We start from the raw sequence: 23388 nt of genomic DNA on the forward strand, positions 1-23388 counted from the left end.
ATGAGAAGCCCTTGATTCACATCTGTAAAGCATTTTAACATCTTTGGATAAAAGGTGCTAAGTAAACTCAAAGCATAATACAGATCATCTGGCAGAGAACCAAATCCTACATCTCTGAACTGAATAGACAAGAATAATTCTGAAGCAAATGATTTAAGTGTCATTTTTAAATTGCACACGAAATGCTTATTTGCAAGCACAATACTTAGCTTTATCATTACACTAAATGTCTGATCCAAGAACAGAAGCCTACCACTGAAAACAGACAAAGATGTGGATTGATTCTATTTCCCTCCATAATCCTGGGGTAATAACCCAAAATTGTTTGCAGAATTCCCCGTGGAGGTTTGAGGAAGGATAAGCACAGATTTACCCTTTAGAGGATTTTAAAAAACTTAGCCATTTAACATTAACTCTTCTTGATTGTTCTAGTCCCAAAAGAAGCATTAAGTAGAAATCTTTAAAACTAGATTCTTAAAAAGTAGCAGTCTAATTGTGAAGCTCTCTCAAAGACTATTTAAAGATGCTTGTGGGAATCTTTAAAATACGTTAGTGGGTTGAGAAGAGACCCTGGAGGCATGTGAGTTGGAGAGCAAGCACACAGTGCTCTCACCTGCAGCACTAGTTCCTAGTTACAAAACTGCTCGAGATAGTTAAGCCGCAGGCAGACTGCGAAGAGCTACAAGAGGCTCTCTCAAAACTGGGTGACTGGGCAACAAAATGGCAGGTGAAATTCAGTGTTGATAAATGTAAAGTAATGCACATGGGAAAACATAATCCCAACTATACATATAAAATGATGGGGGCTAACAGCTGTTCCCACTCAAGAAAAAGATCTTGGAGTCATTGTGGATAGTTCTCTGAAAACATCCACTCAATGTGCAGTAGCAGTCAAAAAAGTGAACAGAATCCCGGGAATCATTAAGAAAGGGAGAGATAGTAAGACAGAAAATCTCATATTGCCTCTATATAAATCCATGGTATGCCCACATCATGAATACTGCGTGCAGATGTAGTCGCCCCATCTCAAAAAAGATATACTGGAATTGGAAAAGATTCAGAAAAGGGCAACAAAAATGATTAGGGATATGGAACAGCTGCCGTATGAAGAGAGATCAATAAAACTGGGACTTTTCAGCTTGGAAAAAAGACGACTAAGAGAGGATATGACAGAGGTCTATAAAATCATGACTGGCGTAAGGAAAGTAAATAAGGAAGTGTTCTTACTCCTTCTCGTAACACAAGAACTGGGGGGGCCGGGGGGGTGTGTCACCAAATTAATAGGCAGCAGGTTTAAAACAAAGAAAAGGAAGTATTTTTTCCACACAATGCACAGTCAACACGTGGAACTCCCTGCCAGAGGATGTTGTGAAGGCCAAGACTATAACAGGGTTAAAAAAAAAAAACCTAGATAAATTACTGGAGGATAGAAAAGGATTACTAGTGGCACCTTAGAAACTAACCAATTTATTTGAGCATAAGCTTTCGTGAGCTACAGCTCACTTCATCGGATGCATTCAGTGGAAAATGCATAGGATAGGTCCATCAATGGCTATTAGCCAAGATGGTCAGGGACGGTGTCCCTAGGCTCTGTTTGCCAGAAGCTGGAACTGGATGACAAGGGATGAATCACTCAGTAATTGCCCAGTTCTGTTCATTCACTCTGGGGCACCTGGCATTGGCCACTGACAGAAGACAGGATACTGGGCTAGATGGACCTTTGGTCTGACCCAGTATGGTTGTTCTTATGTTCCCCTCCAAACACCCTCTACCCCGGGAGGCTTCCCTCCATATCAGGCCAGGATTAGGGGTCTGGTGTCAGGGCACCGGGCAAATATGTGTAATTGTGAGTCACGAAGAGAGACAAAATGCAGTTGATTGGGGCCTCAAAAAGTTTGGGAACCACTGACTTAGAGAGTTCCTCAGATGGAAATTGCTATAAAATGCAAAGTTAAAAAAAAAAATAGACACAAAACACACAAAATGGCCTTGTTCCATTTTTTTTCTGGTGACTCCACTCTCAACCTCTGAAGATTTCATTGCATAGCTTTGGAGATCTCTGAAGAGCTCATCTTTGGCCATCTCCCCTATTGTCTATCCAAGAGACTTTGGAATGTACATTACATTCTAGATAGCATGCTGCCAAATCACTAAAAAATTGCACAGAGGGACACCTCGGGCATACCCCAGGGGCTGGCAGAGCTTCTCGACATTCAGAAAGTTTGAGGAAGCGGAGGATTACTGCAGGGTTGTAAGAAGGAAAGAACAAGAGCCTTCTAGAGATTGATGGGGTTGAAACATAAGAAGCATTAATCCCAGATATTGAATGAAACCTCCATGTGTTGAGGTTTGCCCATTGCAGCCTAAAAGTTAATGGCAGACTTCTTTCCCTAAACATGAGGTGTTCATCCAATACTATTTGGATTTCCATGACAATTCTAAAACTGAACAGAAAATAACTCCTTGTGTCAAACAGTTTTTGTTGCTGTTTTGTTTGCGGGCAGGGTGGGGGGGTGAAGACCCACATCAAATCCCAGACACCAGAAGAACTATGAAAGTGCTTGAGCTCTATTTAAACAGCATACTTTAACTTCCATTCAGTCCAAATGCCCAGGAGGACCCTCTCCCCCACACTGAAGTCAATGGGGCACTGCTCAGGTGCAAGGTCTGCATGCACACAATTCTTTGCAGGATCAGGACACTAGCTGCTATTCCTCAGTGTCACATGCTGAGCACCTGCTTTTTTGTCTGTCTGTTTTCATTCACTGCTATACTAATTCCCTGGCAGGAGGTTCTGTGGGGTGAGAATGCCTGTACTCTCCACCTTGCAGACACAGAAGATACGTTGGTAATAATGTCTACCCTGATTAACACTGGCTTCTCACATACAGACAAACCAGAGTTGCCTTCTCTGCATCCTGATGAGGTGTCATGGAGACAGTTTATAAACCTGCCTGATTATAAAACTTTAGTGATGTCACTTTTAAAAAAAATAACTGGATTTCATTATTGATTTACTGAATAACTATAGTTTAGGTATGATTGCTAAATGTGTCTAAAACAGATGCATTCTGTATGAATCTAGCTGATTATTGTTCCTACATTACCTACGGGAAACAATTCTCACCGAGTTGTGGGCAATTTCCTGATGCCCAGGAGCTACTTCCTACTTATCACGGAGAAGATTTTAGAGTTGGAAAAAGCTATCCTAAAAGATGCTTTCCTGCTCCTGCATGCAGCACAGTGAATAATCTTGCCCCTGAACAATACTTTGCACTTCAATAGCAGTTCCATCTGAGGATATCAAAGCTCATTATAAACATTAAAGGTTCAGTGATTTGCCCAAAGGGAATGCTATTTAGAGATTGAATTCTTAATCTAAAAATGTAAAGACTGAAACCATAATCCAAACCCTGATCAAATCCAACTACGAGCCTATCTAGCTATATCCTAGCTCTTGTCACTTTAATAACAAATGAAAACTGCTATGAATACTTTACTTTGTCAAACAGTTGAAAAATATTATTACTTCTGAATAGCAGCTTAAAATAGAAAATGGGATCCTGAACTTCACTAATGGATGCTGTACTCATGGTACAATACTCTGAAGGTCACTCTGGTTGACCCCATTACAAAAAAGATTGTTAAAACTTTCCAGTGTTATGATTGATTGATTGATTGATTGATTGAAAGAAAGAAAGAAAGAAAGAAAGAAAGAAAGAAAGAAAGAAAGAAAGAAAGAAAGAAAGAAAGAAAGAAAGAAAGAAAGAAAGAAAGGGTGATAAGGAAGTGACCTCCCTGACACCAACAAGGGGATTTGGGGACTGTAGCATTAGTTAGGTCTGCAAATAGGGTCCTTTTCCTTTTTAGAAGAATGTGAAATGCACTGAACTATTAACACAAAGTTAGCTTGCATAGGCAAAAATCAGTCAGGAAGTTCAAGGTTCCAACAGCATAATTAACTCAGTTATAAATATGGGCTTTCCCCGCATTCCTGTTTTTCTGACTAAACATATAGAATTTAAATCAATATACATAAAGCCAGCAGATTGTGCAACATCACTGCTGAAATTTAACTCTGGCTTTTCCTGATTTTAAGAGATCTTCAGTGTTGAACAAATGTAGTTGTTTATATTATTATTATTATTACTACTGATAAAAGTAGTCAGGAACTGTCTCTCTCCTCACTGGAACAATTTAAGTCCATCGGGAGTATACATGCTCTGTTCTCAAAACAACTTTCCACTTTTAATATGGAAAGGAATGATTACTATTTTCCCAGATTCTGTTCCTTATTAAGTTGGGTCAGACACAAATGAAATAATTAGCCCAAAGAAAGCTCATCTGGATGAAAAGGAGATATTTAGAGTATAATCTAATAAAAATGTAGATACGTGAACTGATGTTTCTAGAAAGAACCTAAATGCCAAATAAAATTCCTTTTAGTTAGCACAGCCTCCTGAACCAGCGATTGGGCTGATTTATTCCCACTTGATTTAGAAACCAGGGAGGTGGCCATCTTTCTCACGTATTATATAGCCTAGGAGAGTGGTATACTTTAGTAATGAAAAGTTTTACTTTTTCCCCTTTCCCATATCCCCCCCTAAGGATGACAGAGCAATAATTTTATATACAAACAGAAAAGTCTATTCTTTATGTAGCCCAGTTATACATGAGTGCTCACTGCAGCATTATACTTTGATACACAAGGAGATGTTGTGGAAGATGTGTTTGCTGAAGCAACTGAAGCGGTATGGCAGATTGGGGTTGAAGTCACTCTGCACAGGTATAATTCTGGATAACAGAGAGATATTCTCTCTGGGCGTATTGCCAAGTAGTTTTAGTGTTCAGGCTGCAGTTACTTGTCTTTGCTGCCTATAGCTGCATCAGCTCAAGCCCTATGGTCTTTGAACCAATTCTCAGTCATATTAGAATTGTGACTTGTTAAAGAACATACAAGGTATGAGATCACAATTCAGTTGTAGAATTTTCTTCATGGACTATAATATAGGAATGCATTTGCTTGCAGCTGTTAAATATCACTCTTTTCTGTTATGAAGAGCTGACAGGGGGAAGTGTCCCCCGGAATTTACCAGGCTGAACTTTTATTGATGTATGTCAAAGATTTTTCTGTAAGCTTGTGTATGCATTCAGAGTGTTTGGGGTCTCTGGGCTGTTCCAGAATGTGTATGTGTGGTGACCAACTGGATCATGTTCTCTGTAGCAGAAGCTCGGTTGAGATCAGCAGAGCTCCATGTGGGTGCAAGAGGGTCTGCCCGCGCATTGTAATAACGTACAGAATTGGGACCCTACCAAGCAACCTTATTTCTGAAAGATCTGCTTTCTGTGCAGCCTGACAAAATTTTAAATTTCTTCCTCGCATATAATCAACTTCAGCTTTCATACTTAAATTACTATCATGTTTTGAATTTCTGTAGCTCTTTTCACCTAAAGATCTGAAAGCACTTTACAATTAACTGAGCATCACAAAATACCCCCGTGTAGTAGGCGAAAATTATTTCCCTTCCTTTTACAGATGAGAAAACTGAGGCAGAGAGAAGGTAAGTGGCTTGTTTAAGGTCAGACAGCAGTTTGTACTCCTGATACCTTGTCTTGGTTTCTAATCACTGGGCCAGGCTTTCTCCTCATTGTTGCCAGAACTGTGCTCCAAGAATGGCTAGACTATGCCTTATAATTATTATAAAAGCAAATTGTGTTCAATTAATAATTTCCATTGGGTATCCAGATGGCACCAACAACAAAGGCTTTGAAAGGGTTACTATCTTTGAACTCTGACATATAAAGCCCACAGATTTTGGCCCATAAGGAATATTTATTAAAACTTTGTTGAGACAATTCTCTTTCTATTTTGAATAAAGAGACTCAGTTTTGTACCTACAAGTCTATATTTTAGTAATGAGCGTGATAACTACAGGCAACTTCTGACTCTGATTCATACTGATGTCTAAGGGTATGAAAATAAATTGTTGCAAAGGATTACAAACATCCCCCTAAAGAGATTCTATTCATTGACGGACAGGATGGTGGTAACCTAAGCTCAGAATCCACATAGCCAACCCACAGTACAGGAGGAAACCAGAGACTGTTGAGTGCCTTGCACTGACCTACATCCCAGTAGCCATGATGTACTATATATAGGGACTGCTGATCTAGAGTAAAAAGAAAAGGAGTACTTGTGGCACCTTAGAGACTAACAAATTTATTTGAGCATAAGCTTTCGTGAGCTACAGCTCACTTCATGCTGTAGCTCACCAAAGCTTATGCTCAAATAAATTTGTTAGTCTCTAAGGTGCCACAAGTACTCCTTTTCTTTTTGCGAATGCAGACTAACACGGCTGCTACTCTGAAAACTGATCTAGAGTGGCTCAAATTTTGGGTGCCAAACGTAAGATACTGTAAAGGGCCCTGCTTTCCAGAGGGCAGAGGTTCAGCACTTTCTGAAAATCAGACACTTCCAGAATGTCTCAAGCTGGTCAAGCACAATCACTAGGCACATTTGAAAATTAGACCTAACTGCTTTCCAAGGGGGAAAGGCAAAACTTGGGACAACACAACACAGCTTTTAAAATTACCTTATCATAAACTCACTGAGATGTGCCAGTGGACAGGAAGAAAAACCCTAAATGCTATACGATCAGAAAGGGGTAGCCAGCTGTCTGGGTTTGGACTTCAAGCTAAGATAATTGCAATTCCTCTTTCTTAAATGGAATTACAATTTTTAAAGGTCAGTCTGGAGGTACAGATGATCTTCCTACTAGGATGTTCATGTTTTTAAAAATATGTAGTGAGAGAAGTAACCCTTTAATGATGAGACAGAACAGCACTGACAGTCATTTTGGTTGACATTTCACTTGAAAATTGTGTTTAATTATATAAAAAGTGTTCATATTTACATTTTAAATATTATTTCTAATACACCTGAACTGCCAAAGGACTTGGGCACTGTACAATGTTAAATGTACAAAGCACAATCAATCAATTTGAATGTTGAAGATCTTTTGATTAAGCTAATCAAGGAAGTCGTCTAAAGAGGAAGCGGCAAAAAGATTTTGAGGGAGAGAACTACAGGATCAGCAGCCATCTACTTTCTTTTTCAGAAAAAAGATTTTAGGGACATTTTAAAAGAGAGGAGAGATAGGTTAGGATGAATATGAAAGGAGAGGAAGTTTCAAACCCTAAAGTTCATCACAGCAAGGCATGCTACTGAAAGCCCGATGATAATAAGTAGCAGCAAAAGCATCCCTAATATGCAGGCAAGCCTCTGGAAGAGGCAAAAGGAGACAGTCTGCAATATACCCAGGGCCTACACCATTAAGGGTCTTATAGACTGACAGGGCCAACTTAAAAACTCAAGTCACCATTTTTTACTGAACCACCAGACTTCCGGCACCTCATGCAACACCAACACATGTAGCTACCCCCCATATTTTATGCAGCCAGCGGGGCTGTAGGAATGACTGCAACTTTGGCTGCTGGCTATCAGATGCACCCAACAGCTTCTGTTTCATCTGATGCCTGAGGGAGTTATATGCTTAAATTCTGGAGGAGATTCTCTCTTACTAGATATTAATTAAATTGTTTTTTAAAAACAGTCAAAGTTCATTTTGTCTCAGAACGTACAGAGTCAAACAATAAGCTGTCATAAAAGCAGTGTTTTTTTTTTTAATCCAGTCACCTAAAGACTGAAATAGCTGCTAGTGAAAAACATTCTATCCTAGAAAACATCTAATCTTGGATTTGTATGGAATCAATATGTAGGAAACTAAGAACATATCTAATTCACAAAATAATCACACTGTAATAGCTTGTTATGCTACATCTTTATCATATTAATTCACTTTAAACAGTTTAAAATAAATACATCATCATTTTACGAGCAGAAGTGTGTATAAATTAGAAGAATGGAGATAAGCCAATCAGTTACTTAAAACCTGATCCTGCAAACACATGTGCAAGATAAACTTAATGCCCTGCAAGCAGCTCTGTTGGCTCCAGTGGAACTATTCAGTTAAGCACATGTGCATGTCTTTGCAGGGTTGGGGTCTAATATTGTAGCTGGGCAGATGGTTAGATGGATATTGTCACCCTTTTTTTTTTCTAATTGATTAAAAAAATCCAAAGACTTCACTGGGAGTTGGACTGGACTCTGACTACACTGGGAAAGCTATTAAACTGACCCTATGAATAAGGCACTGTCCAATATACAAAGTAAATGGAGAAGAAGAAAAAAATTTTTTTTTCCCCTGTCTCCCATTAGCTTTTCAGCTGTAGTAATCTTAGTTGATGTTTGTAACTATTGTAGATGCAAAATGTTAATACAAAATGGGATTTTCATGTTGACAGAGTCAGTATAAAAAACAGAAGAACATTAGACAAACTGCTCGTGTTATAAAAATGTGGTCTTTTTTCAAGACTTACATTTGTTGAAAAAGCTGCTTTGCCTGCATTGTTGAATTGTCACGCTACATGGAGCAGAAATGTAACAACGTGTCTGTAGAGCCCATGCCAGGTTTGTATAGCGACAGCCACTCCTATTCACTGGTAACAAGAGACAGCCTGTGGAGGAAGATGCAAAATTGTGAAGATATTTTAATTTTCAGGTGGAAAGTATCAGCCATAAAGACTTTAAAAGGTTGATTTCTTTAAGAAACCCACAACTATCTCAGCAGGCTTCCACCTTCTGTCCCTGGACTGCATGAGGTGAGGTACTTGGGGAGAAGGGAGAGTAAAGATAGGTACCACACAACACACATCGATATGTTTAAAAATAATCAGCAGAGGACTTCTTCCATATCACTGGCAGAGATTACAAACAGCCTCTAGAAAAGGAGTGATATTCTCAATCCATCAGGTATATGACAATGGTAAATAATAAACACATTCCAAGATATAGGCACCCTCTAAAGAAAATCTGAAGACAAAGTCAGCCCATTGAAAAATGCTATTCTAATGCCCTCCTAAAGCGTTAATGAGGATCATATCACAGTTTAGTAAGGAATCCTATAGGTTACATATCACAACACAGGTTGAGAGGGAACATTTAGAAAATCTGGCAGGAGAATGTCTCCCCATAACTGAAAGGCCCTTCCCACCTTTTGTCAGTTTTGGTTGTGCTTCCAGATCCACCCGTAGCTCAAGTGGCCAAAAATGCCTCCCCCCTACATTTGGTACAAAGGTGACCATTTCTTTCTCATGCAGACCTAGCCAATTATTCACATCCTTGTCACCTGCAGACTGGATTAATGCAATGCACTGCACAAGGGGTCATATCTTGAATATTGCTCAGGAGGTGCAGCTGATGCAGAATACAGCAGCTGTTTTATTAATTGTGCTAGCTACAGGGAGAATATTAAATCAGTATCCAGGGAGTGCTCTGGCCTCCTTTTTCGGTTTTAGCTGCAAGTCAAGGTGCTGGTACTGATTTTTAAAGCCCAACATTGTTTGGGTCCTAGGTACAAGAGACTGTGCCATACAGCAACTGACAGCATCTGATCTACTCTACCTCTCTGGCTTAGTCCACAGATACATCGATAGCTTTCAGAGTAACAGCCGTGTTAGTCTGTATTCGCAAAAAGAAAAGGAGGACTTGTGGCACCTAACCTTAACTTGGTTAGTCTCTAAGGTGCCACAAGTCCTCCTTTTCTTTTTACATCGATAGCTACATCCGTCAGGGGAGTGAAACCCCCACATTTCTGACTGACATAACCCCCAGTAGAGATGCAGCCATGTCAATGGAAAAGTGCTTCCGTTGCCGTAACTAACGTTGTCTGGGGAGATGGTGCTCCTACATGGACAGGAAAAACCCTTTCTGTCGCTGTGTGCTGCATCGACACTACAGGGCTATGCCTATATAGCATCCGCCAAACAGACTTGCCTTCACCCAGAGCCCCTAGATGTGAATGTCTGGTCTAGGGGGCAGAGCTTTTTCAAAGGAAGCTATGTGACTTGAATTCACTTCCTAAGTCTGCTGACCCTTCAAGATACAGGATAAGTTTTGTTTTCTCAGGTTTTTGCCCAAAGTAATGGAAGTTGAGCATATTTTTATTTACACACTAGCATGGGGTTACGTTTCTTTAAATTTGAGCTGACCTGGGTCATTTGAATTTGCTATTCTTTCTTTCTAAAATAAACCACATACACCAAAACAGTATGCATTCTGAAGAAACTAAAATAAAAATGGGGACACAGTGTACTGACCTTGAAAGAGACCATTCAAATGTAGCTATTCATTAATGAACTAAATCCAAAACAAACTACTTTCTCATAAAGAAATTGGATTCTTAAATTCAATCTTTCCTACTAGATTTTAAAAGTACAAAATAAGCATTGATCATTGCCATATACTATTATCTTCCAATACTACTGATCTAGTGGTCCATTTCTCAAAGTTAGGGTAATTAATTCACCTAGACAACTGACAATTTATTAATTTAACTGGGCCCTGTATCAGCAGCAGATTTTTAAAAAAATTCCTTAATATTTTATATAAATTAATATGTTACTTTAAGTCTTCTTTAAACAAAAATAAGTTATTTCTGAGGAAAATTTGTTTGATTGCTAAAAAGTCCTTTATGAAAATATTCTGAGCTCCTGTAAATTTCTGCAAAATAAAAAGTTGCCCACAAATAGATGCTAAAAAAATAATAGCAATAGAAAAGTGACCTGTTTATTCTTAAAATCCTGTTTAAGTCATTAGGGAATCCAGTGTAAGTCAAACGTATTAAAATAACCCATTAAGCATAATATGAAACGCACACAAGATATATTGGCTAACATTCAAATCCTGCATTCCTTACACATTCCAAAGTCCTACTCAGTTAATAGATGTGCTGGGTATGTAAAGATAATATTCAATTAAATAATCTGTTTACTAGAACCTGAACTAAACAAAAGCCCCTACGTCTGGTCTAAAGTTTTGTATTTTAAGCTGCTGCTTCTTCCCCCCCCCCTTTTTTTTTTTTTGAAAATGGCAAGCAGTAAATCTACATTAGATGAACAATTCATCTTAGGACAACTGCTCATGGCAATTATATAAATGATTTATTTTATCTTTGAGTCTCATGCAAATGAGAGAGATTACTTTTAAAAAGTTAGTCATTTAATCTACAAACTAATTTCATTTCATATTATGTTGTAATATTTCTAATTTCCCTTGTTACACTCCTAAATCTTCCACAGCTGTAAACTGCTATCAATAAAATCATTTCAAAATGGTTTGCAGTACCATCCTGCCCTCTTACTTCGTTTATGAATCTTGTCACATCTCAAGTACTACTTCACCAATAGAACAATTAATTCTTCTCCAAACTTTACAGTTCTTCCAATTCAGTAATAATGAGCTTTCCATATACCTGAGCACATTCTCTACTGATAAAAAAAATTCCTCAGTAGAAATGATGATCAGCATTTAAGTAAACTCCCATTTTTCACTTCTGCAAAAAAGCTGCCTTATTTGGACAGTTTGTGGGAACACAATCAAGAGTATTTTATGTTTAGTCGCACTCAGAGGGATGTCCAATCAATAGATTAAAAAACAGCCTTTGGGACCCAGGGCAGCACAGACATTTGGGGCTAGATTTTCTTCTTAGATTGTGTATCAGAGTGAATAAGCTGTTGTGTGGTACTGGTCATTTGCATCTTAATTAGTTTGGTTGTAAGTGTCCTTCATGGATCAAAATGATCATGATTATACAATATGACACTGCACTGTAGAGCACAGCAAGAAAAATGAAAAGCATTCATTTGAAAACAAATCACAGAAGAGCAAAGGAAGCACATTCATTAGCAAATATGTCCCTGCTATGTTTCTTTGCTTTTGTAGATTTTAAATCTATTAAAAAGAAAATTCCACACGCGAAATAACAGTCTGCTTCATGCTAACGCTAAAGGGCTCATGGTAGTCAAAGAAAGTGAATGTAAAGACAATGAGATCAGGGAATAACAGTGTTTGGTTAAAAACAAACAAACAAAAAACAGTTCAAGAAGGATTAAAAGTGAACAGGGGAAGTAGCCCAAAAACGAATCTCAAAAACTAGATTAGCAAGGGAAAGGAGCAGGCAGTGGAACCAGATGGGTGATCAATATGGAAACTGAATTCAGCTAGGATGAGAGCAGGAGGATGCAGATGAGTAGAAAGTCAGTCAAGCCTCAAAAGAGAGAAGAAAAGAAACCAGATGAACACTGGCATCATAGCAATAAAAGGAAGCTGGACATGGGAGAAGTCCGATTGGTCTCAGGAGGCCTGGTGATCGGGAGCCAGCTGCCAGGGGAGAGAAGGTACTATTTCTGGCCCTCCCTACCCCCAGCAGCATCTTGGGTGAAATTCTGGCTCCCCTGAAATCAATGTCAAAACTCTTATTGTCTTGAATGTGGACATGATTTCACCCCCGAATGCTTCGTACAGAGGCAGCTAGCTACCAGGGTGCAATTTATGATAACTAAGCCTGGTGCACACTAGGAACTTATGTCAGTATAACTAAGTCGCTCCAGAAAATCCACCCCCCTGAGCAACGTAGTTATACCGACTTAACCCCTGGTGCAGACAGTACTATGTGGACGGCTGGCCTTCTCCTGTCAACATAAGTAGTATCTGCATCAAGTGCTACAGCGGCACAGCTGAGCGGATGCAGCACTGTAAACGTAGACAAGCCCTTACATCTAGAGAATTCTGGCCTTGAGTTGAAAATCAAAATTAGGTATCCAGGGACCCAAAGTGGCTTTGATGACAATATTCAGAATATTTTGGTCTCTGAACTGCAGTGGAACAGAGGAGGATACAGCAGAAAAGCATCATTCCCACATTCTGAATCTCTGAATGCTGGTATTTAATATACCCACACACTGCTGTGCACATACTCCCACCGAGAGAACAGACATTTTAAAAAGCAGAGACAAAACAGGAAAAATATTTGTGGAGGGGAAACAGTTTGGAAAGTCACATCTCTATATAAAAACATTTTGAAATGCAGATATATACATTAGTTGCCATGTCGTACACACTACTCCCTGTAACTTTTCAAAAGGGCAGCACCTATGTCCGGATTTATTTTTTTTAAAAATTCTTTCAGACTAAAGCATTTCCTACACCTAGTCATAAGCTATTCAGCATTTAATTGGGACCCTGGCTCTCTTGAGACAAAGGAGACACATGTCAAGAAAGCAACACTTTGCTTTTAACCAGCAGAGAACAAGTCAGAGCAGAAAGGAATGCATACTTGATGGGTTTTCTGCTCTATAATAAAAAAAGCCAAAAAACATGCTGTCACTGCATACTTCTAGATTGTAAACATAATATACAGCAGCTAAGGTTGTGCACTAATCTTAAGGCCTGTCTTCACAGCAACAGTTAGTGCAAGTTAGTATTCGCTAGATCAAGGGCTAAAGCCAGACTGCCAGATGCTTTTGAACAGACCGTGAAATCTTTTTATTTACTTATCATCATCACTACTGTTACCGCAGTGTGAATAATGTGTCTCTGGAGTCTGGACCTTGACTAGGAAATGTGGAACTTGACAAAAAAATAAAGCCCTGCGCTTGTTAGTCCACTGGAACTAGCCTAGTGAGCGAAAGTGACCACACAACGAAACAATTCTAGGCTTCGTGTTCCCAGTGTGGGCAGGCAGACACGTGCTAGCTCTGCTTGTGCTAGGGTGCTAAACGCAGCAAATATGGCTGCAGTGGCTCAGGCTAGCCACCTGTGCATGATCCCACCTTGCCATGTTCTCGTGCGGTTAGCCCAAGGTTCCACGACCACTCTGCTGTTTTTAGGCCACTTCCTCAAGCAGAATAGTGCATGTAAGTTTACTGGCACTGGGAAGCATCCTGCCAGGCACTTAAATTCACCCATGGTAGTATTTAGATTTCTAGTATTAGTATACAAGCACTTACTAAATATTGACACATTTTATAAGTGCTTGTATACAAATGCTCGAAGTCTAAATACTAAGATGGGAGAATTTGAGTGCCTCCTATCAAATGAAGATATTGGTCTAAAAAGTTTCACAGAACCTTGGTGGAACAATGATAATCAACGGGACATAGTAATGTCAGGGTACAAAATATATAGCAATGACAGAGCAGTTGTGCTGGTGAGGGAGTGGCACTACGGGAAAGAAAGCATAAAGTCAAATATACTAAATATCTTAAATGAATCAAACGGTACCATAGAATCTCTATGGATAGCAATTCCATTCTTAAATAGTAAGGGCAGAGCACTAAGAATGTACTACCGATCACCTGACCAGGATGGTGACTGTCAAATGCTCACAGAGATTAGAGAGGCTACAAAAATAAAAAACAACAATAATACAGGATCAAAATATCCCCATGTTGACTGGGAACATGTCACCTCAGGACAGGAGGCAGAGATAAAATTTCTAGATACCATTAATAACGGCTTTTTGGAGCAGTGAGTCCTGGAACCCACAAGGGGAGAGGTAACTTTTGATTTAGCACAGGATCTGGTGCAACAGGTGAATATAGCTGAACTGCTCAGTAATAGAAACCATAACGTAATCAAATTTAACATTCCTGGGGGTGGGATACCAAAGAAGTCCACCACAGTAGCATTTGTTAAGGAAACGTTAGCACATGTGACTCCATTTTGGTTTGGGGCCCACCATTGTTGAAATGCCAGCACATCATCCACCAGGAGGAGTGATCCTTAGATACTGAATCCCTGTGAAAATCCTCCTCCTTGTCTCCAGCCTGCCTTGACTCCCAGTATCTGGTTTTTGTCAGTCTCTAACTCCCTGTCTCTTGGCCTTGATGTGAGGCCTCCCATGCTAATAATAAAGGTTACTGATGCATGGCTTTAGGACCATGCTGTGTAATTAACATACTGGTATAGCACAAGGAATGCACCAAGCAGGGATAGGTGGTAGATAAGACAAGGGTTTGTTTATTGGCTAAGGTTTCCGATGCATGAGGGCAACATGCTTTGCTAAAAAGTATATAACCTTTGTATAATCTGTATTCAGGGTCCCCTCCTGGCTAGCGGGGGGGGGGGGGCACCACACTTGAGCATAATAAAGTTAATGTCTTTTGGGAACTCTGCAGTTGTGGACTTTGTTTATGTGCCTCAGCCTAGATTCGAACTGTGCGTGTCCTACCAGGTGTAATTCGCAGCATTTGTGTGCGTGTCCTACCAGGTGTAATTCGTAACACATTCAACTTCAAAAAAGGGGAACTACACAAATATGAGGAAGCTAGTGAAACAGAAAGGAACAGTTACAAAAGTGAAATGCCTGCTAGCCGCATGGAAACTTTAAAAACACTGTAACAGAGACTCAAATTAAATGTATACCCAAAATAAAAAAAAGTAGAGAGAGGACCAAAAAAACCCCAAAAAAACCAACAAAAAACGCCACCAAGGCTGAACAACAGAATAAAAAGAGGCAGAGTCAAAAAGATATCCTTTACAAATTGTAAGTAACATCCTAGTGAGGTAAACAGAAAGGAGCATAAACTCTGACAAGTCAAGTGTAACAGCATAAATAGGCAGCCCAAAGGAGAATTTGAAGGGCAACTAGCAAAAGACACAAAAACTCACAAAAAAAGTTTTTTTACGTACATCCGAAGCAGGAAGCCTGCCAACCAATCAATGAAGCCTCTGGAAAACAGAGATGCTAAAGGAGCACTCAAGGAAGACAAGGCCATTGCAGAGAAGCTAAATGAATTCTTGGTATTGGTCTTCACTGATATAGAGGATGTGAAGGAAACTCCCACACCTGAGCCATTCTTTTTAGGTGACAAATCTGAGGCTCTGTCCCAGAATGAGTTGTCAACAGTGGAGGTTTTGGAACAAATTGATACATTAAACAGTAATAAGTCACCAGAACCACATGGTATTCGCCCAAGAGCTATGAAGGAACTCAAATATGAAATTGCAGAACTACAAAGTGCAGTACATAACCTATCACTTAAATCAGCCTCTGTACCAGATGACTGGAGGACAGCTAATGTGATGCCAATTTTTAAAACAGGCTCCAGAGGGGATCCTGGCAATTACAGGCCAGTATACCTAATTTCAGTATCATGCCAACAGTTTGAAACTACAGTAAATAACAGAATTATCAGACACAGATGAACACAATATGCTGGGGAAGAGTCAACGTGACTTTTGTAAAGGGAAATCATGCCTCATCAATCTATTAAAATTCTTTTTTTTGGGCGGGGGGGGAGGGAGTGAGTGTCAACAAACATGTGGCCAAGGATGATCCAGTGGATCAGTGTACTTGGACCTTCAGAAAGCCTTTGACAAGGTCCCTCACACCAAAGGCTCTTAAGCAAAGTAATCTGTTATGGGATAAGAGGAAAGGTCCTCTCCTGGATCAGTAACTCGTTAAAAGTTAGGAAACAAAGGGTAGGAATAAATGGTCAGTTTTCACAATGGAGCGAGGTAAATAGTGAGGTCCCCCAAGGATGTGTACTGGGACCAGTACTGTTCAACATATTCATAAATGTTCTGGAAAAGGGAGTAAATAGTGAGGTGGCAATGTTTGCAGCTGATACAAATTTACTCAAGACAGTTAAATCCAAAGCTGACCGTGAAGAGTTACAAAGGGATCTCACAAAACTGGGTGACTGGGCAACAAAATGGCCGATGAAATTCAGTGTTTATAAATGCAAAGTGATGCACATTGGAAAACATAATCCCAACTATGCACACAAAATGATGGGGTCTACATTAGCTGTTACCACTCAAGAAAGATCTTGGAGTCATTGTGGATAATTCTCTGAAAACATCCACTCAATGTGCAGTGGCAGTCAAAAAAGCCAACAGAACGTTGGCAATCAGTAAAAAAGGGACAGATAAAACAGTAGATATCAAAATGCCACTATATAAACCCATACTACTCCCATATCTTAAATAGTGTGCAGTTCTGGTCACCCCAACTCAAAAAAGATATAGTAGAATTGGAAAAGGTACAGAGAAGGGCAACAAAAATGATTGATTAAGAGCATGGAACAGTTTCAGCATGAGGAGAGATTAAAAGGACTGGGACTGTTCAGCCTGGAAAAGAGATGACTAAGGGGAAATATGACAGAGGTCTGTACAATCATGAAAAGGATGGAGAAAATGAATAAGGACATGTTATTTGTCCCTTCACATAACACAAGAACAAGGAGTCACCCAATGAAATTAATAGGCAGCAGGTTTAAAACAAATGAAAGGAAGTACTTCTTCACACAACACAGAGTCAACCACTGTAACTCGTCAGGAGATGTTGTGAGGGCCAAAACTATAACTGAATTCAAAAAAAGAATTAGATACATTCCTGGAGGACAGGTGCATCAGCGGCTATTAGCCAAGATAGTCAGGGAGGTAACCCCATGCTCTGGGTATCCCTAAGCCTCTGACTGCCAGATGCTGGGACTGGATGACAGAGGATGGATCACTAGATAGTTGCTCTGTCCTGTTCGTTCCCTATAGAGCATCTGGCACTGTTGGAAGACAAGATAATTGGGCTAGATGGACCACTAGTCTGACCCAGTATGGCCATTCTTATATTCTTATGCTGTGTAGACATACCCACAGCGTTTGTATTAGCAGCTGATGAATTGTAACTCAAGTTGCTGCATCCGCAGTGCACTGTAAACTTCAGTGTCAGCAGCACTTCCGCTTCAACCCATACCCCCTTATGGGCTGGCTAACTCGAGCTTAAAGCATCACTTAACTTGAGCTACAGACTTTTATGTGTGGACGGGAATCAGGTTATGGGAAAATCTTGTATGGGTCAGGCTAACAATGCAGTGAAGACAAACCCTTATGCACCATGATTCCTCAGTAGAAAAAGCATTCCAGGCTAAAAATGACCTTAATAAAAGCACTGCTACTCAATTTTTCTCCCCCAAAAGTAACAGCAGTGGCTGAAAATCTAGTCCCAAGATATGTACAAACATGAGTAAAATTAAAGATGAATAAAAATATTCTGATCTGGATAAGGGAAAACATACAGAAAATAACTATTATTTATGCAAAGTGACAGCCACAAGAATCCGCTTTGTAACACAAGCTGTCTTTCTGATGAAAGGCTGTTGTACCTCCACACCCACTTCCTTATAAGCTACGGCAGCAGCTCTCAACCAGGGGGTCCAGGGTCCCCAGAGGGGGCCATAAGCAGATTTCAGGGGGTCCGCCAAATACACCAGAGAGCAGGGCCAGAGTTATGCTTGCTTGGGTCCAGGGCAGAAAGCCAAAGCCCAAGCCCTGCCACCCGGGGCTAAAGCCAAAGTCTAAGCAACGTGGTTTTGCAGGCCCCAGCCCATGGTATGGGACCGTGGGCAACTGCCCTGCTTGCTACCTCTTAATGCTAGCCCTGGCTTTTAATCTACTGGATACGCAGAAGAACAGTTGCTGTGGGACAGGCGGGCTGTGGAATTTTTATAGCATGTTGCGGGATCCTGAGAAAGAAAAAGTTTGAGAACCCCTGAGCTATGTAATATCGGCCTTTACTTTAACAGTATATCTGTTTAATACTTAGGATCCAGGAATTTGGTCATAAGGATTATGTAATGTCTGCAGGCTGTAAATCGCTTTCCATTCTAACTAGAATCTCAATATATTCTTGAGAGCAAATGTACTCAACATTCAGGAAATTTATTTCACTATGGAATGTGGTGTTCTGCAGAATCTGAGCACTAATTAATTTTTAGAGTCAGCAGCAGTTTAATAATCCCCTCTGCTGCTGTAATTATTTTCTACACAAATTAAATACAGAAAACCATTCTTAACAAAGTCTGTCCTTGTAAGAAGAAAGACTGCATGAAGCTGGTTTAAGCAGCACGATCTCCATTGGTAAGATTTATTTTTCAAAGAGCTATCAAGATTTTTATTGCTTAGTTAAAATTGGCTAGGTGTTATTCCAGGGTTCTGAATGGAAAACTCCAGTCTGAAATAACTCCAGTGTTCAAGAAGTTAATGTACTGATCAAATTCCAACATAGTTATTTTGAAAATATCTACCATATTTCATCTGCACAGAAACCAAGACGCACACTGCTGTGTTTTGAACACAAAGAATACACTAAGCACTGAAGTCCCAAAGTAACGCCCAGTGCAGTTATCCACAACTGTGCAGTTATTTCACAATAACTTGCAGTTTTTTACATCATCTCATACCCTCCAGAAAGTCACAAGTGCTCAATGAACGTGAAGCTTTGAAGCCCACTGGTACAAACTCTTCCTTTTAATTAAGAACGTGAACTTTTATGAGGAAACTTGAGCAATTTGCCTTCTCCTTAGGAAATGCAAGTTTAAAACACAAGCATGTGACAGGGTACACCACCTGTGTGGGGCCTCAAGGGGACAGTAGGATGGTCAGGTCAGAAAACCCTTAAGCTCCACAATGAGGAGGCAAGCGTTAATCAGCAGATCTAGGAGGCAGCTGAAGCCATTCAGCCTTCCCAGACCACCTCTAAGGAAGAGGTCTGTTCCTACAAATGGATGAGCAACCCAGTGTGACCAGATGAGGGGGAAGGTTTGCCCCAACGAAGGAAACACAATTGGCCTGATTGCAAGTCCCCTAGTGGATTTGAGATCATTTCCAGCTTCGCTACAGGATTGGCATTACTTTATTGTACACAGTTCTGAGGAAGAAAGAGCAGCAATTCACTAACAGCCTTGTTTCATTTTGTTGGAAGCTTCCAAAGAACTATGGCTGTAGCCAAACTAGTTGAAAACTTTACTTTGCCTTTGAAGAGGGGGAGGAAGCACTCTCAGAAAGGCAGGAAAGTACCCACTGGTTGCACAGCTTTCCGAGTCCAAAGCGGGACGCCAGAGAGAAAGGTGTGCTGGAGCCTCCCCTCAAGGCTCTCCCTTTCAAAGAACAACAAATCGAAACACTGTTTAAAAATAGCTTTAATAATGCTTTCTTGGGTGTTTCCCCTCTTTATTTGGCTTTTAGGATTCAGCTGGGGCTAGGGCTACTCTAGAGAGCTTTCAGCAGCGCAGCTGCACCAATGCAGCTGTGCTGCTGTAAGATCTCTAGTGTAGCCACTTTAAGCTGATGGGAGAGAGCTCTCCCGTCAATTTAATTAATCCACCCCCAATGAGCGGCAGCAGCTGTCAGTGGGAGAAGCTCTCCTGCTGACAAAGCGCTGTCCACACCGGTGCTTAGGTAGGTGTAACTTATGTTGCTCAGGGAGGTGGCTTATTCACACCCCTGAGCGATGTAAATTATCCCGACATCAGTGGTAGCATAGACATAGCCTTAGTCTCAGTGTCTGGCAGTACTTATCACTATGCAAAAGGGTGCAACCTTTTCCCCACAAGATGTACATGTATTAACTTTCATGTAGTAGAACTCTAGATAAAAATCGAAATAAAGAATGTTAACAGGCATTCCTTTAAGATACTAAGTAGATACAAATTAGAGGATTGGCACAAAAGAAATCTGATGAGGTTCAACAAGGACAAGTGCAGAGTTCTGCACTCAGGACGGAAGAATCCCATGCACTGCTACAGACTAGGGACCAAATGGCTCGGCAGCAGTTCTGCAGAAAAGGACCTAAGGGTTACAGTGGACGAGAAGCTGGATATGAGTCAACAGTGTGCCCTTGTTGCCAAGAAGGCCAATGTCATTTTGGATTGTATAAGTAGGAGCATTGCCAGCAGATCGTGGGATGTGATCATTCTCCTCTATTCGGCATTGGTGAAGCCCCATCTTACGGTGTCCAGTTTTGGGCCCCACACTACAAGAAGGATGTGGAAAAATTGGAAAGAGTCTGGTGGAGGGCAACAAAAATGATTAGGGGACTGGAACACATGAGTTATGAGGAGAGGCCGAGGGAACTGGGATTGTTTAGTCTGCAGAAGAGAAGAATGAGGGGGGATTTGATAGCTACTTTCAGCTACCTGAAAGGGGGTTCCAAAGAGGATGGATCTAGGCTGTTCTCAGTGGTAGCAAGTGACAGAACAAGGACTAATGGTCTCAAGTTGCAGTGAGGGAGCCAAGGGAACAGGCTTCAGTGTGCACATGTGGGTGTGTGTGTGCGCGCGCGCATGTGTGCCCACGCGTTGCCCCCCCAAATATAGCAGTCAAACTATGCCTATGTTTCTGCTTTCTCTTCCTCACAGTCTTCTCTGGGTGCTGGGTGAAGACATTTTTGTCTTTGTCTCCACATTAAAGCAGCTGCCTTACGTTGACCTAATGCTGTAGTGTACACCAGGCCTTAGACTATAGTAACTAGCATATCACACCAATTTCCTTTCAGGATTAGCCAAGGCCTTGATCCTCTATTGAGATCAGTGCAGGCGGACCCTTTTGCCCACATGGAATTCACTGCAGGTTCTGGATCACTGTTCTTTGAAAGGATTCCTTTATGACTAAATTTGAAGTTTCAAAGGTTAAGATGCATGAATTAAATTCACAGAAAAAAAATTTTTTTTTCCCCAAGTACAGACGATGTCTCCTCAGCCACTCGTAATGAAACACGGATGAAGCCTAAGGAGCTGATCCTTCAAGGCAGGGTGCACATGTACAGCGTGCCATAGCAGTCAAAGGCGCTCCACCTGTATGGATTACTTCCAGCATCAGGACTCAAGTATTTCAGCCCCAGTTATGAAAGGCTGAGAAAGCAGGTAAAAACACAGGACCGAATTAAAACAGTGGCGGGCACTTCTCTATGTTGGTCACTCAAACAGTGCAAGTCTGGAAAACTCTGGAGTGCACACCACCCTAAGCTGGAGTACAGACGGGCACAGTACCGGGCCGCAGGTGGGCAGTGCAGGCACACTGCGGGCGCAGTGCTGGGGCGAAGGCGGGCACTGCTGTGGCACAGGGGGGCACTGTGCTGGGGGGCAGGGCTGGGGCACAGGCTGGCGGGGTGCAGGGTTGGGGAGCAGACAGACAGAAGAACAGGGCTGGGGCACAGGCGGGCAGGACTAGGGAGGCAGGCGGGCAGGAGAACAGAGCTGCGGCGCAGAGCTGGGGAACAGGCAGGCAGGGCTGGGGCGCAGGGGGCAGGAGGGTGGGCAGGGCTGGGGCACTACGGCGGGGGAACAGGCAGGCAGGGGAACAGGCTGGCACTAGGGTGGGCAGGAGGGCAGGGCACTAGGGCGGGCAGGCAAGGCAGGGCTGGGGCACAGGGCAGGTGGGCACTAGGGAGGGCAGAGCTAGGGGACGGGCAGGCAGGGCAGGCGGGCACGGCTGGGGCACAGGGCCGTGGAATGGGCGAGCAGGGCTGGGGCATTAGAGCGGACAGGGCAGGGGCACTAGGGCACAGGGCGGGGGCACTAGGGTGGGCAGAGGGAGGGCATGGCAGGTGGGCGGGCAGGGCTGGGGCACAGGGCCGTGGAATGGGCGAGCAGGGCTGGGGCATTAGAGCGGACAGGGCAGGGGCACTAGGGCACAGGGCGGGGGCACTAAGGTGGGCAGAGGGAGGGCATGGCAGGTGGGCGGGCAGGGCGGGGGCACAGGGCGGGGGCACTAGGGCAGGCGGGGCGGGGGCAGGCGGGCGGGCAGGGCTGGGGCACAGGGCGGGGGAACTAAGGTGGGCAGAGGGAGGGCATGGCAGGTGGGCGGGCAGGGCTGGGGCACAGGGCGGGGGCACTAAGGTGGGCAGAGGGAGGGCATGGCAGGTGGGCGGGCAGGGCTGGGGCACAGGGCGGGGGCACTAAGGTGGGCAGAGGGCGGGCATGGCAGGTGGGCGGGCAGGGCTGGGGCACAGGGCGGGGGCACTAAGGTGGGCAGAGGGAGGGCATGGCAGGTGGGCGGGCAGGGGCACAGGGCGGGGGAACTAGGGCACAGGGCGGGGGCACTAAGGTGGGTAGAGCTGGGGCAGAGGGAGGGCATGGCAGGTGGGCGGGCAGGGGCACAGGGCGGGGGAACTAGGGCACAGGGCGGGGGCACTAAGGTGGGTAGAGCTGGGGCAGAGGGAGGGCATGGCAGGTGGGCGGGCAGGGCTGGGGCACAGGGCGGGGGCACTAAGGTGGGTAGAGCTGGGGCAGAGGGAGGGCATGGCAGGTGGGCGGGCAGGGCTGGGGCACTAGGGCAGGGGCACTAGGGCACAGGGCGGGGGCACTAAGGTGGGCAGAGGGAGGGCATGGCAGGTGGGCGGGCAGGGCTGGGGCACAGGGCGGGGGAACGAAGGTGGGCAGAGGGAGGGCATGGCAGGTGGGCGGGCAGGGCTGGGGCACAGGGCGGGGGCACTAAGGTGGGCAGAGGGCGGGCATGGCAGGTGGGCGGGCAGGGCTGGGGCACAGGGCGGGGGAACTAGGGCACAGGGCGGGGGCACTAAGGTGGGTAGAGCTGGGGCAGAGGGAGGGCATGGCAGGTGGGCGGGCAGGGCTGGGGCACAGGGCGGGGGAACGAAGGTGGGCAGAGGGAGGGCATGGCAGGTGGGCGGGCAGGGCTGGGGCACTAGG

At 43.0% G+C, this 23388-nt stretch overlaps 1 protein-coding gene across 2 annotated transcripts in view; it reads right to left on the bottom strand.

The window, feature by feature from the left end:
• The window catches only part of MRPS5 (mitochondrial ribosomal protein S5), a 97432-nt gene that overhangs the window by 69040 nt on the left and 5004 nt on the right, over window positions 1-23388 (bottom strand). For both annotated transcript variants that reach the window (XM_073339980.1, XM_073339982.1), the window contains exon 2: window positions 8440-8577. In XM_073339980.1, the coding sequence (XP_073196081.1) occupies window positions 8440-8577 (138 nt within the window). The remainder of the gene's footprint in view (window positions 1-8439; window positions 8578-23388) is intronic.

This window comes from Lepidochelys kempii, chromosome 3 (genome assembly GCF_965140265.1).
Source record: "Lepidochelys kempii isolate rLepKem1 chromosome 3, rLepKem1.hap2, whole genome shotgun sequence".
In the NCBI taxonomy this organism is placed as follows: Eukaryota; Metazoa; Chordata; order Testudines; family Cheloniidae; genus Lepidochelys; species Lepidochelys kempii.